The 16,802-nt window shown below is 42.7% G+C and overlaps 1 protein-coding gene and 1 long non-coding RNA gene across 7 annotated transcripts in view; one reads left to right on the top strand and one right to left on the bottom strand.

The window, feature by feature from the left end:
* Positions 1 to 13,147, bottom strand: part of TUBE1 (tubulin epsilon 1) — a 75,636-nt gene extending 62,489 nt beyond the window's left edge. For 4 of the 6 annotated variants that reach the window (XR_007773898.1, XR_007773896.1, XR_007773897.1 and 1 more), the window contains exons 1-6: positions 12,951 to 13,146; positions 12,799 to 12,872; positions 10,019 to 10,071; positions 5,526 to 5,583; positions 4,761 to 4,876; positions 4,027 to 4,148 (exon numbers count right to left, since the gene is read on the bottom strand). Coding sequence is in view for 3 of the 6 variants with exons in the window: in XM_050949737.1 (XP_050805694.1) it covers positions 4,027 to 4,148; positions 4,761 to 4,876; positions 5,526 to 5,583; positions 10,019 to 10,071; positions 12,799 to 12,872; positions 12,951 to 12,975 (448 nt within the window). In the remaining 3 variants the exon portion in view is untranslated. The other 2 variants (XM_050949738.1, XM_050949740.1) reach the window with 2 other exon arrangements.
* LOC127049347 (uncharacterized) lies at positions 10,085 to 15,370 on the top strand. The gene is made up of 2 exons (XR_007773947.1): positions 10,085 to 12,500; positions 14,602 to 15,370. It is a non-coding gene; the product is annotated as an uncharacterized LOC127049347 (long non-coding RNA).
* Positions 15,371 to 16,802: the final 1,432 nt, after the last annotated feature.

Genomic DNA, 16,802 nt, shown 5'->3' with positions numbered 1-16,802 from the left:
AAAGCTACCTTAGTGAGGTCAGAACATGTGAGGATAAAGTGAGAAAGGCTAAAAGCCATGTAGAGTTGGACCTTGCAAAGGGAATTAAAACCGATAGTAAAAGGTTCTACAGCCATATAAATAAGAAGAAAACAAAGAAAGAAGAAGTGGGACCGCTAAACACTGAGGATCGAATGGAGGTTAAGGATAATCTAGGCATGGCCCAGTATCTAAATAAGTACTTTGCCTCAGTCTTTAATAAGGCTAATGAGGAGCTTAGGGATAATGGAAGGATGACAAATGGGAATGAGGACATGGAGGTGGATATTACCACATCTGAGGTAGAAGCCAAACTTGAACAGCTTAATGGGACAAAATCGGAGGGCCCAGATAATCTTCATCCAAGAATATTAAAGGAACTGGTGCATGAAATTGCAAGCCCATTAGCAAGAATTTTTAATGAATCGGTAAACTCAGAGATTGTACAGTACGACTGGAGAATTGCTAACATAGTTCCTATCTTTAAGAAAGGGAAAAAACGTGATCTGAGTAACTATAGGCCTGTTAGTTTGACATCTGTAGTATGTAAGGTCTTGGAAAAAATTTTGAAGGAGAAAGTAGCTAAGGACATTGAGGTCAATGGTAATTGGGACAAATTACAACATGGTTTTACTAAAGGTAGGTCATGCCAAACCAACCTGATCTCCTCCTTTGAGAAGGTGACAGATTATTTAGACAAAGGAAATGCAGTAGATCTAATTTACCTCAATTTCAGTAAGGCATTTGACACGGTTCCACATGGGGAATTATTAAATTGGAAAAGATAGGGATCAATATGAAAATTGAAAGGTGGATAAGGAACTGGTTAAAGGGGAGACTCCAATGGGTCGTACTGAAGGGTGAACTGTCAGACTGGAAGGAGGTTACTAGTGGAGTTCCTCAAGGATCAGTTTTGGGACCAATCTTATTTAACCTTTTTATTACTGACCTTGGCACAATAAGCGGGAATGTGCTAATAAAGTTTGCGGATGACACAAAGCTGGGAGATATTGCTAACACGGAGAAGGACCGGGATATCATATAGGAAGATCTGGATGACCTTGTAAACTGGACTAATTGTAATAGGATGAAATTTAATAGTGAAAAGTGCAAGGTCATGCATTTAGGGATTAATAATAAGAATTTTAGATATACATTGGGGACACATCAGTTGGAAGCAACAGAGGAGGAGAAGGACCTTGGGGTATTGGTTGATCACAGGATGACTATGAGCCGCCAATGTGATATGGCCGTTAAAAAAGCTAATGCAGTTTTAGGATGCATCAGGCGAGGTATTTCCAGCAAAGATAAGGAGGTGTTAGTACCGTTATATAAGGCACTGGTGAGACCTCATCTGGAATACTGTGTGCAGTTCTGGTCTCCCATGTTTAAGAAGGATGAATTCAAACTGGAACAGGTTCAGAGATGGGCTACTAGGATGATCGGAGGAATGGAAAACCTGCCTTATGAAAGGAGACTCAAAGAGCTTGGCTTGTTTAGCCTAGCCAAAAGAAGGCTAAGAGGGGATATGCCTGCTCTTTATAAATATATCAGAGGGATTAATATTAGGGAGGGAGAGGAATTATTTAAGCTTAGTACCAATGTAGACAAAAGAACAAATGGGTATAAACTGGACACTAGGAAGTTTAGACGTGAAATTAGATGAAGGTTTCTAACCATTAGAAGAGAGAGGTTCTGGAACAGCCTTCCAAGGGGAGTAGTGGGGGCAAAAGACATATCTGGCTTTAAGACTTGATAAGGGATGGTATGATGGGATAGCTTAATTTTAGCAATTGATCTTTGATTACCAGCAGATAAGTATGCCCAGTGGTCTGTGATGGGATGTTGGACGGGATGGGATCTGAGTTACTGCAGATAATTCTTTCCTGAGTGCTGGCTGGTGAGTCTTGCTCACATGATCAGGGTTTAGCTGATCGCCATATTTGGGGTCGGGAAGGAATTTTCCTCTGGGGCAGATTGGTAGAGGCCCTGGAGGTTTTTCGCCTTCCTCTGCAGCATGGGGCATGGGTCACTTGCTAGTGGATTCTCCGCAGCTTGAGGTCTTCAAACCACAATTTGAAGACTTCAATAACTCGGACATAGGTTAGGGGTTTGTTATAGAAGTGGATGGGTAGGGTTCTGTGGCCTGCTTTGTGCAGGAGGTCAGACTAGATGATCATATTGGTCCCTTCTGACCCTAAAGTCTATGAGTCTCTGAGAAATCTTGAACATTTTCATGAATAAAAAATCTGAAAACAATTTTTTTTTGGGTAAACAGAAGAAATGCTAAATCAATTTCTAAACTTTTTTTTTTCAAAAATATTTTGAAATGGGAAATTTGTCAATTTAGCAGGGATCCTGGTCAATTTTCACCACTGACAATTTTAAAATCAAGACTGGACTTTTTTCTAAAATCTGCTGTAGGAATTATTTTGGGGAACTTTTATGGCCTGTGTTATACTGGAGGTCAGACTTGATGATCTAGGTCCCTTCTGGCCTTGGAATCTACGAAAAATGACCCTTTTCTGTAAAAAGTTTGTTTTGATGAATTGGTGTTTTCTGACTGGAAAACTTTTAGTTGAAAAATTCTAGACCAGCTCTTGTACTAAGCTTTTATGAAATACCTTAAGCGTTACATCCAGTCTACTCTGGAACATTTCTTGTGATGGGACATGGCTCTTCTTAGCAAGTTATTCTATTGTCTAGCTAACTTTGTTAAAAACCATAAGGATGGATATTTATACAAGATGTGGTTTCGGAATTTTAGAACACTCAAATATTGTATCCAGTCAGCATGCATCTCTACTTAAGCCTAAAATACAGATTCAAATAGCACAATAATGCAGGTAAAAGAGCATCTTCAGCTTGTGTGTGTAGATATATCATTCTGGGAAAAGGCAGGGTATCTCCATAATGAGTTTTGTATAATACAGTTTGTATGTTTGAGTGTAATTATAGTCAGCGAGATGACTGCAAGTGGTACATTTTAGTGTTTAAATTTATTTTTCCTTCAGTGACTTTATTATTAAGTTTGCTTGGTTTTCAAGTCAGAACATGATTTCCCCCCCTTTCTTTACTGTCAACTGTGTATTTTCTGCCTTGGACGGCTAATATTTTGGAATCCTAACAGCTGACGATTTTAATTATGAGGCTGGAGGATGAGGAGAAAATAACTGCTTTTCTGCAATGCTGAGAGTAATAATAAGCAGGTTCTCTCAAACTAAGCATATTACATTGAAGATACAGCACAAAGATATATGGAAAACAGGGGACTATTTTTATATTCAGTTTTCAGATCCTACCCATTTAAACTATCTTCTCTTAAAGTAACAGCGCTGAAGTTGTTCAAGTTTGGTGCCATTATGCTAACATCAAAGTTGTCATTGCACAAGGTTACCCTTGGATACATTTACAAACTGGTACTAAGAGAACACTTCATTTATGTTGATAATAATAGGTAAAAAAGTTAGAAGAAAGCACTGTGGGAGCAGGATGATCTGACAATCATGTTCCAAACACCCCAAGGGAGAACAGAAAACCACAGATGGAAACAAAAAATAAGCTACCTCATTATCCTCCTTCAAAACCTTCCTTAAAACTCTGCTTTTCTGTGATGCTTACAAAAAAACCCTTGAAAATCATTAGGCACTGATCTACTTAGACCTACTGCCTATCATGCTGACCAGTATTGTCTCCTTGTGGGCCCCTCCTCCCCACTCGTCTGTATGTATGCATCTGTTGACTCTGATCTTATATTTGGATTGCATGCTTTTTAGAGCAGGGACTGTCTTTTTGTTCTGTGTATACAGTACCTAACAAAAAAGGAGCCCTAGTCACTATGGTAATATTACAAGTACTAACTTGACTTAAGGAATTTTTTTTTTTATTAACAAAGCCCTTTTACCATGTTACCAGGGTCTTATACTAGTAAAGTTACAAATTTTCAAAATCTAGTTCCTTTTTCACTTGTGGCATTTGCAGATATACTAACAATGAAAAAACGCTTACCACCTCCCATTGAATGAATTACAAAAAAACACTGCAGACAGTCGCAGTGTTCTGCAGTCCTCCTCAGCTTTTCCACAATGTGTTCCCGGTACTGATAGCCATACAGTTTATGACCTACAGCCCTGCAAATATGAGAAATGATAAGAAAATTTAAGTGTCCAGCTTTGTACTCTAATTCTTCCTATTCTTGTCTGTATACACAGTATTATTAGAGATGTGCTAACACCTTGGAGAAAAATTGGAAATTTGTTCAGTTATCTACTTTATTAGGAGTTTCTCCTCTCTTTTTTGTGACTTGGCGTATATGCAAAAAGTCAGGATCTGTGTTGCTTAGAAGTCAGAAGTTCATTTGCTCCTGTTATTCACTCCTCACTTGGTCTCCAAGCAAGTTGCATAATGCCCCAAACTAGATTATGACCTTCAGTGAAGAATGAGCCGTTGGAACAGGAGAATGCCTAAGACAAATGATCCTCTCTTTATGCAAGTAGGTCAAGTAACAAAAAACTGTGAGAGAAGAGAAACACAGAAGAAATGATATATCAGCAGAATGATTCAAAATAAAAGGCTTTTCAAGGTTCTCCTCAAGGTGACAGCAACTCTAAGATTTACTGTTAATGTGGCTCAGTTCCCCCTGGTACAATAGAATCCTGTAGAAAGACATTGTTATCATTTCCCTTTTCAACTGCCATCTATTAGTAGCTAAAATTGCTTTGCGAAGAAGAGTTTATTCTCACCAGTTGTTCCCTGAACCAGAAACATCTGTGATGAGCTGCTTGCTATCAAACACATCTCTCAATGGCCCCTGCAGAATTTCATTCACTACACCCTCCTCCATGTCAATCAAGAGAGCCTTAGAGAAAGAAAAAATTAATTCAGTCAGTATGCCACTCTTTGAAATAGTTACACAAAAGGGATATGAGCACTTGCAAGATAAAAGGTATCTTCTTCCTTTACAGTTTCAGGCATAAATATCTTATTTTAAAAGATTCGGCTTCTCAGTCATAGTGTCTCTAGAAAATTTCACCTTAATCTCCTTGTCAGAAGACAAAATTTAATGAAGCATTATTTCAGTTACTGCAACTTTTGTTTATGCTGTTCAAAATTTCAATGGTTAAATGCATAACATGCTGAATACTTAGCAATAAAAAATATTGGCACAGATTTTCAAAGATATGTTTCCTCTTAAAAACTTATGTTAACTAAGTGGCTCAAATAAAACCCTTTACTGCCCCCTCCAAACGCCAACTATACGTGTGATCTACACAATCATTTCCCTAAATTATACATTTCAAATTATTACTGACGTCTGCCCGCGAAGTGGACTATAATACTGTTACACTAACCTGGGGAACTAAGAAATTTCAGTTTTAGTTTGAGAAGCATGTCTGAAATTGTGCATTTAAGACAAAAGGTAAACACAGGAAGTTTAAACCATGAGCTCTTTATAGTCAGTCACAAGTATGCAATGTATACAAAATTATCCTTATAAATTGTCTTACTCGTGCTTTTAAAGAGAAGATTTTTCCTTTGTGAATATCAGCACCATCACCACCATTTCTGGAAAAGGGAGAAATGTTTTATAACATCTGATCCATTATGGAAGTGATACAGTATTATTAAAAGTTCTTTCTTTCTCATTGATCTTTCCTGTCCACAGGTTTGATCCAATGCAAAACAATAACGCTGCCCCTCACACACACATATATACAACACACTCTACTTGCAAAGTCTTAATGGAAATTCCCTAAAATAAAGTCTTTACAGGATCCCATCCCACTGATAATATCTTAAGGACAACTTCACGTGACGCTAAGGTGGTCAGCATGAAATATTTACCACTAGGAACATCGCACTACTCATTGCTGGCAAAGTAGCTGGATTCTAGCCCTGGCACTGCAAGAGAAGTGTAGTATATAGTGGTTAGGCAAAGGACAACTAGACTTGTTTAATCACTCTGAAATGCAGTATGGTGCAGTGTGTAATATTCGGGGCTGTCAAAATAAAAACTAGGTCCTGTGCCTGCAGTGACCTTGCATAAGCTCTCAGCTAAGTTATTTTTAAAAAATGGGCAGGGGAGTGTTTAGCAGCTCTTCACTATCTTCTGTGTTTCATAATCTAGTTAATAATAAAGGTAATGAATTGTATGGGAATTTAAAGAGCACTCAGAGGTTACTCTCCTTTTTCTCCAGTTCAGGAACTTTCCCCTAGTCTACTATGATGTGATTAGAACAACAGAGACTCGGTGGGGTAACTCATGTCTAACATGCACTATCATGGATGGGTATAAACTGTTCAGGAAGGACAGCTGGGAGAGAAAAGGTGGAGGAGTTGCACTGCATGCAAGAGAGTAGTATGATTGCTCAGAGCTCCAGTATGAAACTGGAGAAAAGCCTGTTGAGAGTCTTTGGGGTAAGTTTAGAGGCGAGAGCAACAAGGGTGATGTCGCGGTGGTCATCTGCTACAGTCCACCAGACCAGGAGGATGCGATAGACGAGGCTTTCTTCAGACAACTCACCGAAGTTTCCAGATCACAGGCCCTGGTTCTTATGGGGGACTTCAATCACCCTGACATCTGCTGGGAGAGCAATACAGCAGTGCACAGATAATCCAAGACGTTTTTGGAGAGTGTTAGGGACAATTTCCTGGAGCAAGTACTGGAGGAATCAACTATAGGCTGTGCTTTTTTTGACCTGCTGCTCACAAACAGGGAAGAACTGGTAGGAGAAGTAGAAATGGGTGGCAACCTGGGCAGCAATAACCACGAGTTGGTTGAGTTCAGAATCATGAAAAAAGGAAGAAAGAGCAGCAAAATATGGACCCTGGACTTTAGAAAAGCAGATTTTGACTCTCTCAGGAAACTGATGGGCAGGATCCCCTTTGAGGCTAATATGAGGGGGAAAGGAGTCCAGGAGAGCAGGCTGTATTTACAAAAAAAGCAGCCTTATTATGGGCGCAGGAACAAATCATCCCGATGTGCAGAAAGAATAGCAAATATGGAAGGCGACCAGCTTGGCTTAACAGTGAAATCTCTGGTGAGCTTAAACACAAAAAGTAAGCATACAAGAAGTGGAAACTTGGACAGATGACTAGGGAGGAGTAAAAAAATATTGCTCGAGCATGGAGGGATGTAATCTGGAAGGCTAAAGCACAACTGGAGTTGCAGTTAGCAAGGGATATGAAGGGTTACAAGAAGGGTTTCTATAGGTATGTTAGCAACAAGCTGGTGGTCAGAGAAAGTGTGGGACACTTAATGAAAGGGGGAAGCAATCTAGCGAAAGATGTAGGAAAAGCTGAAGTACTCAATGCTTTTTTTGCCTCGGTCTTCACAGACAAGGTCAGCTCTCAGACTACTGCACTGGGTAGCACAGTATGGGGAAGAGGCAAGCAGCCCTCAGTGGTGAAAGAACAGCTTAAGGACTGAGGGCGTTAAGGGAGTTGGCTCATGTTATTACAGAACCATTGGCCATTATCTTTAAAAACTCATAATTGGGAGAGGTTCCGGATGATTGGAAAAAGGCAAATATAGTGCCCATCTTTAAAAAAAGAGGAAGAATGAGAATCTGGGGAACTACAGACCTGTCAGCCTCACCTCAGTCCTGGAAAAATCATGGAGCAGGTCCTCAAGAAATCCATTTTGAAGAATTTGAAGGCCAGGAAGGTGATCAGAAACAGTCAACATGGATTCACCATGGGCAAGTCATGCCTGACCAACCTGATTGCCTTCTATGATAAGATAACTGGCTCTGGATATGGGGAAGGCAGTGGGTGTGATATATCTTGACTTTTGCAAAACTTTTGATATGGTCTCCCACAGTATTCTTGACAGCAAGTTAAAGTAGTATGGATTGGATGAACAGACTATAAGATGGATAGAAAGCTGACTAGATCATCGGGCTCAACAGGTAGTGATCAACGGCTCGATGTCTAGTTGGCAGCTGGTATCAAGAGGAGTACCCCAGCAGTCAGTCCTGGAGCCAGTTTTGTTCAACGTCTTCATTAATGATCTGGATGATGGGATGGATTTCACCTCAGCAAGTTCGTGGATGACACTAAACTGGGGGGAGAGGTAGATACGCTGGAGAATATGGATAGGGTCCAGAATGACCTAGACAAATTGGAGGATTGGGCCAAAAGAAATCTGATGAGTTCAACAAGGACAAGTGCAGAGTCCTGCACTTAGGACGGAAGAATCCCAGGCACTGCGACAGGCTGGGGACCAACTGACTAAGCAGCAATTATGCAGAAAAGGACCTGGGGATTACAGTCAACGAGAAGCTGGATATGAATCAACAATGCGCCCTCATTGCCAAGAAGGCTAACGGCATATTGGCATTAGTAGGAGCACTGCCAGCAGATCGAGGGAAGTGATTATTCCCCTCTATTTAGCACTGGTGAGGCCACATCTGGAGTGTTGCATCCAGTTTTGGGGCCTCCCACTACAGAAAGGATGTGGACAAGTTGGAGAGTCCAGCAGAGGGCAATGAAAATTATTAGGAGGCTAGGGAACATGACTTACAAGGAGATGCTGAGGGAACTGGGCTTATTTAGTCTACAGAAGAGAAGAGTGAGGGGGAATTTAATAGAAGCCTTCAACTACCTGAAGAGGGGCTCCAAAGAGGATGGAGATAGGCTGTCCTCAGTGGTGGCAGATGACAGAACAAAGAACAATGGTGTCAAGTTGCACTAGGAGAGGTCTAGGTTGGATATTATGAAAAACTATTTAAATAGGAGGGTGGTGAAGCACTGTAATGGGTTACCTAGGGAGGTGTGGTAACCCTATATCCTTAGAGGTTTTTAAGGCCCAGCTTGACAAAGCCCTTGATCGGATGATTTAGTTGGGGTTGGTCCTGCTTTGAGCAGGGGGCTGGACTAGATGACATCCTGAGGTCTCTTCCAACCCCAATCTAGGATTTGGTGAGGTACACTCTCTTTCTCTTCTCGAGTGGGTGATGACAAATCTGCTGAAGCACAAATGTCATCAAACTAAAGGGTTCACCTTAACATATATTTTCTGTTACGGCTAAAAAAAAAAAAAGCTATAAAGCAGTCTATGGACAAACACACTGATGTATACCTGGTATTCAAGGAATCAGCATATGAGGAGAACAATGTGGCCAAAGAGTGTGGCCAAAGCAGCATGCTTTTTCCTTTATGCCCTTTTTGCAAGGAATCTGAGTCAATCCAAAATGTAAACAGTACTCAAAATTTATTGTCTGTATTTTGGTTTTTGCCATTTCAATGAAGTCTTTACAAAACAAAGGTTTAAAGCCACTGTTAAAATTGAACTTTGTAACCCCATCTTAACTATCTTGCAGCTACTGATTCACCATCATGAGACAGAAAGCTGCTTAATAGTGTTACAGCTAAATACTATGCACAGTAAGCAGTACAACTGTTTTATTCCTTTAATTAAGTTACAGAGGATGTGACTTAGGTGCACATGTGTAAGCAGGGAGGAGTAGCAGAGGTGCCAGTATGGTGGGATAGGTGGATTTGTTTTTCTTTAAATTCTAGCTATGGATTCTAGTGTTCATGCTAGAACAGGTCAGGTAAATTTGTCAAGGCCTGCACAGATTGTGCTTCTTAAATAAATTCCTCTTGCAAGATCCCCAATCAACACGAAAAATTAATTATAAAGCCTGACATTTAAATATGACTGAGTGGCTGAAACAGAATACATTTCATTTTAAAGGAAGATTAATGTGCAGTTATTAACTGATTGATTTTTTTTGGTGGGAGGGAGAAGGGGTGAAGAGGAGGAGAACACTTTCATAGAATTAGAATAGCAAAGATCTATATCAAAGAGGAGGATAGACACAATGTATGAAAATACAAGATGTTAGGATCTCTCTCTAGTACAATTAGTAGTTTTACCTGAAACATAGATAAAACTGTAGTTTATTCAGGGCAATAGCAGATAGGGATGGCTGACCTACATAAATCAATTACTCTAATACATTTCAAATAGGTCTCTTCATACAGCAAAGCTTACCTGGTATCCACATTTCTAAAGAAGCTGCTTAATGCTTCATCATAAATTCCTTTCTAAAAAACAGAAACGTTGCACAAGTTAAGTTTTAAGTGTGCAATTTTAGAGATTCTCAATGCTATTTCTGGCTAACAATGTACAACAGTATTTAGTTAAAAATATACACAGAATTTGAAATTATCAAAGTAAACAATTCATTTAATAAACATTTTATTCAATGCAAGATTTAACAAATCACAACCAATATTATATTTTCTTTAGTTTTGTGGTTTTGTATTTTATGAAAAAAACAATACATTTATTAATTAGCAATAGAACTGGCTTCACTGTTTTACATGTTGTATTTGTTATGGTATTATAGCTGATCCATGTCTATTGTATAGCTGCCCACTAAACAGGGGGCTGAAAATGAAAGCATGTTGCTGCATACAATACTAGAAACATAGGATTTGCCATAATGAATCAGATGAGTATTCCACCTAGTCCAATATCTTGTCACAACTGGAACCAGTACTAGCTGCTTTGAAGCAAGGTAGCCAAAAGGACTGTCCACAATTATCTTTATTAACACTCTTTATTTATTAACATTCTTTAAACAATGTCTATATACTCCTTGCACATTGGACACATTTCCATCCAGGGGTCCTCATCATGCTAATTACTGGGTCCATTTATCTGTTACTCTATCCCTGTGCTGAATATAGGAATGGTGAAAGGACCAATTGTGACTTTAGTGCAACTTTATACTCCTTGTATTTTTGATCCTGCCGGGGGCCTACTTGGATAAGTTCGAGAAATGCCACGGTTGCTCTGATATACATTCTATTTGCTGTTGACCATGAAAAGTAGAGAATAGTTGGACCACAGCAGTGTTCCAAATACACACACTACATAGGGACTTGGAAGGGGAGTGGTGTAGAGATGTTTCACTGACTCTATGTCAATTGGGAAACCCCCTGAAGTGGGATATTCCCCTGGGCCTGTTGCTGCCCCTTCAAACTGCTGAAGCCACATAATTGGGCTGTGGAACAACCGAGAATTGGGCCCTAAGTGTTCTTTATTGATGTATATTCTCAGCTTTTTTCTAGAAAAATCACTGCTGTTAACTTGTGATCACATCCAACAGCCAAAAAACTAAACACTTATTTTTTGCAGGGCTTTGGAGCAAAGCCCGGAGCTGGAGTGCAGAGCAGCTCTGGAGCAGTGGAGCTGCAGGTTTTTGCCTGGAGCTGGAGCGGAGCCAGAGCACAGCTCAAAACCCCTGATTTTCTGTTCAAGGTCTACATGTGTTTTGATAACTAAATCACTTTCCAGAGAAATGCTCACATACCTTCATAGACTGTACTATTTGTAATGCCAAAAAATCAACAGGCCACCATACTGCAAATAAATATTAGTATAATACTGAGAATATACACACACTCTTTGGCAGTGACTAGATCTGTCAGAGTACCATGGGCTGGAGATGAGTGTATTTGCACAAGAACTGTAATAATAAAAATAGTTTGCAGGACTTAAAAAGACTTGCACAGGGGAACACGTAGGCTTTAGCAGGACTAAAACTGGCAAACGCATTCCCACAGGCACAGAGAAAGATTGCTTTAAATCTCAAAACAAAAGTTGGCAGGTCAAGAGTCAGTATGTGGCAGTGGGGTATTTCAATGACCCAGATACATGTGACTGCAGTGAAATATAAACTATGTCTGTCAGCTCCTGGAGGAACCATGCACCATGGAAGATCATGCCTGGGCTACAGACCAGACCTTATGAGCCTAACACTGGAAAAACTGATTGTGATGGAAGGATACCAGAAGAGGAAGGAGGACTGAGAAGGGAACATAGTAACTGCCATACATGATTCAGATTGGGCAAATCAAGGTACATCTAGTTCAGTATCCTGCCTGCAACAGCAGTCAGCACCAGATACTTCAGAGGAAAGTGGAAGAAACCCATAGCAGGACAATGTAGGATTATCAGCTGCATCATGAAAGGCTCTTTATGGGAAACAATTACATAGTATCTGGAAAAAGAACAGCAGTACTAACTGCTCAGTCCTGGTTGGAGCTGAAAGTTTGTCAGAAAATCATTCAGATGAAAAAAGTGTCCTTTTCACAAAACTAAATTTTTTCAAGAGAAAATTTCAGTTTACCAAAAAATGTCTATTTCTCATCAGGAAAAATCAAAAAGGATGGCTCCTGGTTGGGCCTGGAAGGAAACTGACAAGACACATGTGACTGCTGAGCATGTCAGTTTCACTCCGCAGCTGTCTGGGTCCCGGGAGCGACTTTGTTTCATGCATTGCGGTTTCCGTCCCAAAGGAAGTTTTTTCGGGAGGAGGCGGAGTTCATGTGGCATTTCGAAGCCGCTAATTTCCCCCGCGGACTGGGAAGGCGGCGCGTGGGACGGCTCCACCGGCGGGACTGTGCGAGGAACTGCTCAGGTCACCCCGGTCAGATTTCAGATCCCCAAGGGCTGCGCTGCACAGGTCAGCGCGTCCCCCGCCGTCCAGCCCAGTAGCGCCCAGTCCTCAGGCGGTCCCGGAGGCGGAGCCAGACTCTGGGGAAACACTGCGCGGAGCTGCCGCCGAGGCGTGGGGGGGGGAACTAACGGGATCTCAGCGGCGATCTCCGATGGGGGCGGCACCGGCCGGGAAGCCGCGCTCGGGTTGGGGCCCAGGGTCTGCGCGCGCTCAGGAGGAACCCGGTCGCCGCTCCCGCAGGGAGCTGACGCTGCACCGGCCGCGGCCCGGCAGCTGGGGGGTGTGTGTGCGCCAGGGCCGTTACCTTGTTGACGGCGGCGTGTTCCCTCAGCGCCAGGTCCCAGAAGCGGCAGCCGATCTGGTTCCCGCACTGGCCCACTGCAAAGCGGGGAGAGACACGGGTCAGCGGGGCTGTGGCGGGAGGAGGATGGGGGAGGGGGAGTCACACCGACTTACCCTGCACCACCACCGACTGAGTCATGGTCGCCGCTCCAAGGGCCGTTACTAGGGGCGCGCGGGCAGCAACTGCTGCTCCACCTCCTCCAACCGGGGAGGGGCTGGCCCCGCCTACTCCGAACCAGGCTTCGGAAAGCCCCGCCCCTCGCGTGCCCGGCGCTGTGCGGGTGAGGCTCACGCAAGCCCTTCCAACTGCCAGGCTCTGCGTGGAAGGTACCATTCTCTCTCATGTCCCCGGAGAGGGCGAGCGCATGCGCGACACCTCTTCCCGCCCACTGGTTTGCTCCCCTCTTCTGCCGCAGATGGAACGTTCCGTGCTGGAACACTCAGAGCGGAGGCTGCTGCAGGCGGGCAAAGGGAGGGTGGAGCCTGGTGTGGCTTAGGGTTGCGCAGGCTCTTGGCTTGCAGCCCTCCTGCCTCCCTAGGGTTGGTTGTTGATATTTGGCTGCCCTGTGGCGCCCTGGTGATGCCTCTTCAGTGGCATATGCCACAGAATCCAGAAAAAAGGACACGATCAGCAACAGTTATAGAGTGGGGCAGCACAGAGCATGGTGTGGGGGGAGCATGGCTACCTCTACAGGATTGAAGCTTTCAATAAAAAAAATGAAGTTTAACCACACCAGTGCTGTAAGCTGATTATTGCCAAAGTAGGGGTAGGGTTTATAGCCAGTTTCCAGCCTCTGGAGATTAAGTAGCTCTTCAGTACATGTTGCCACTAAAATTAAAAATCATGGGCTCAGCCATTGTCCTACAAACATTGTAATATGCAAATACTCATTCCAAACTTGTTTAATGGCAAGTAACACACCACCAGATGTCACAATGGGACTTGGCTCGAATACGGTATTGGCAACCCCAAAATCCTGAGTCAGCCTTAGCCCCCTCTCTGCCCCTGCAATAATGAGATTATCCCCAAAATCATGAGATTTAAAAAAAAATTATATTGTGATTTTTTATTTGTTTTTGGATTTTTTAAAAATAGTCCTTCACTTTGGACAAGCCATGTACTGTGTAAGATCATCAGTGTTTAACCATCTAGCAGTCTAATTCTGTTTCCATCCTCTATATTTTCTTAATACTGTACCTCTTAAACTGCTGATGGTGTAATACTATACAATACTGAGCCTTCTGAACAAAATTTTTTTTGATTCCAGGAGCGAATTATTCTGTTGCTAAGATATAGGGTGACCAGATGTCCCGATTTTATAGGCCCAGTCCTGATTTTTGTGTCTTTCTTATATAGGCTCCTGTTACCCCCACCCCCGTCCTGATTTTTCACACTTGCTGTCTGATCACCGTACTAGGATATAAATGAGTTGACAGGCCACTATATCCTAGCTTCATTTTTTTTTTATAGTGAGTGCACTTGAATCCTAGAGATACATTAGATAACAAAAGAAAAATGCAGTTTGTAACGCAAAGACATGCACCACACCTTCAGAAATTTAACTAATTTCTTATCACTATCACTTTTAACTATTTAGACCACATGCTGCTGTAGGGAGATATGTTGGAATTCATAGTAAGCCTGCAATTAGCTTTGCCTCAGGGCTTTGTTCACTTTACAAAGCTGAGATTGTATTGGGGTCATTTGCTTTCAGAAGATTACTACCACACCTTTAACTTCTTTATCTTTCCTTATCTTTTTCAGGATGTTGTCCACTACCGTGACCTCTTAGGAGGATGGAAGACTGCTCAGTGTCTTCAAACAGTGTCCCTTGGGAAGAGAAATGTCAGTCACAGATGAACACATATGCTGACTCCTCTGCCTGCAAATCAAGTATGCTGTAAAGGAATGTTACAGTTCCTTGCAGATATTACTCTGAGCACTTGAGTCCCAGAAAAACACTTACAAGAATTCCTTCAAAGTTCTGACAATTTCTAGAGAAGCTGGCCAAGACAGCTGAGTTTGCATTAGTACTGGTCTAGGACTGTTCAGGGGCCCGACATGAGAAATATAGGACCACCTGTTTAGTAGGGTTGCTATGTCCTTGAACCCAAGCACATCATTTGCTATGGGGCAAGGCGGGCAGTTGCTCCCCCCGCTTTCCTGACTTTTCATAGTTCTATTTGCTCCATTATGTCTTCCACTTTTTGCCCGCTCTGTAATGGAATGGAAAATACCTCATTTAAGATAGCCTGAGCCATACTTGGCAGAGCATTAAAGGATCTTATGATCAACACATCTGGTGTGTATAAGCAAGCTCTGTGACCAGTCTATATCTGGAACAGAAGTATATGACACTCTCCCTTCCAGACTTTTCAGGATATACTATAATCATATAAAATGTTCTATATACTGATACAACGCCCCCTGCCCCCCTTCAATTTTTCTGAAATGATGCCCTGGCTTGTACCTTATTTTGGAGCAGCCTATGTCAGTTTTGATGGTGGCAGAGAATAAATATAGTCTTCCCAAAGAGATTGTCTCCTATCTTTAATGTAATTGAGCTAGAGTAAAGACTCCATAATAACACTGGAATTGTTCTGGATGAAGGATTTTCCAGTCTGTAGCTGCAACCTTGCATACTGTGAACGACCAAGGAGCAAACTGAAATCTGGACAGGCTTCTGCCCTGAGAAAGTCCATTTTCTGAGACAGACACCATTATCTTGGAATGTTAATGCAGAAGGGCGTGAATTTGGCTTGGAAACAGATACAGGCATCATTTGACCCAGATGAAATAGTTCTTGGAAAGGTTGAGGGTCCATACTGGGGATGGTGGCAGAAACTGGGAATGCCAGGGGAACAAATTTCTCCTCCACCTCAGCCACGTAAAGATTCCCTGGAATAGACAATACCATCTGGGGTTCCAGTATTTTTTCTTTGCAGGCCCCCTTCCTTTGGGCAGACATGGCCAGGAAGCCAGAGGGGCTGCTGGGTATCAGTATTAGTGTGGAGGTACAAGGCCTTTCATACAGGTGGTCCTGCAGGTCTTTGGAGAAGGTAAATCCTGTACCCCCCGATGGGGTAGAAGACTGAGAAGCGAGCTTCATGGAGAATTCCTCCCCAAGACAGGTGTGAGGGGGGAAGCTCCTGGTCCTATATATTTCAACAGGAGTAGGATCAGGCCCTTTCAGCTCGATTAGCTTCTGATAAATTAAGGTGGAGTAAACTGAATATTAACATTTTTGTGAATTCTAATTGAACTGTGTTTTTTTGATTTATGAATGAACTTCAGGTAGCAAGATCTGACTACGCAGGGAAAGCTATCATCATTCTTTCCTACAAAGCACACTAAAAGAAAAGCCCCACTACACACCCAGGGCAAGTTTTGTTTATTCCCAGAGCTCAAACACTTCTTTGGAACAGAAGTGAGCTGGAAGAACATTCTGGGTGTCTGCATACAAATAAAATACACAGTAATGAATATGTAACACTTGTCTTTTACCAACATTTAGTAAACAATAGTTGGTATATGCCTAGGAGATGCAAGCATCTGTTATTCTTGGCTATACCTGCCTGGAAGCAGGGCCGGTGCAAGGATGTGTCACACCCTAGGCGAAACTTCCACCTTGCACCCTCCCCCCCCGTGCCGTCACCCTGAGGCCAGGGCCGGTGCAACCATTTAGGCGGACTAGGCGGTTGCCTAGGGCGCCTAGATTTGGAGGCACCAAAAAGCGCCCCCCAATTTTTTTTTTAAATGGTTGAGCAGCCGCTGCTGCTGGGACAGAGAGGGAGTCTGAGCTGCCAGCGGCAGCCGGCCGCCCAGGGTGTCCCCTGGGTCAGGGCGCCGCCACGGCAGCCGGCAGCCCAGGGGGTCCCCTGGGTCAGGGCACCGCCACGGCAGCCGGCAGCCCAGGGTGTTCCCTGGGTCAGGACGCCGCCGCGGCAGCCGGCAGCCCAGAGGGT

The sequence above is a fragment of the Gopherus flavomarginatus genome, chromosome 4 (assembly GCF_025201925.1).
Source record: "Gopherus flavomarginatus isolate rGopFla2 chromosome 4, rGopFla2.mat.asm, whole genome shotgun sequence".
NCBI classification, from domain to species: domain Eukaryota; kingdom Metazoa; phylum Chordata; order Testudines; family Testudinidae; genus Gopherus; species Gopherus flavomarginatus.
The sequence above is the reverse complement of the archived record's forward strand: the minus strand, read 5'-3'. Positions and strand labels throughout refer to the sequence as shown.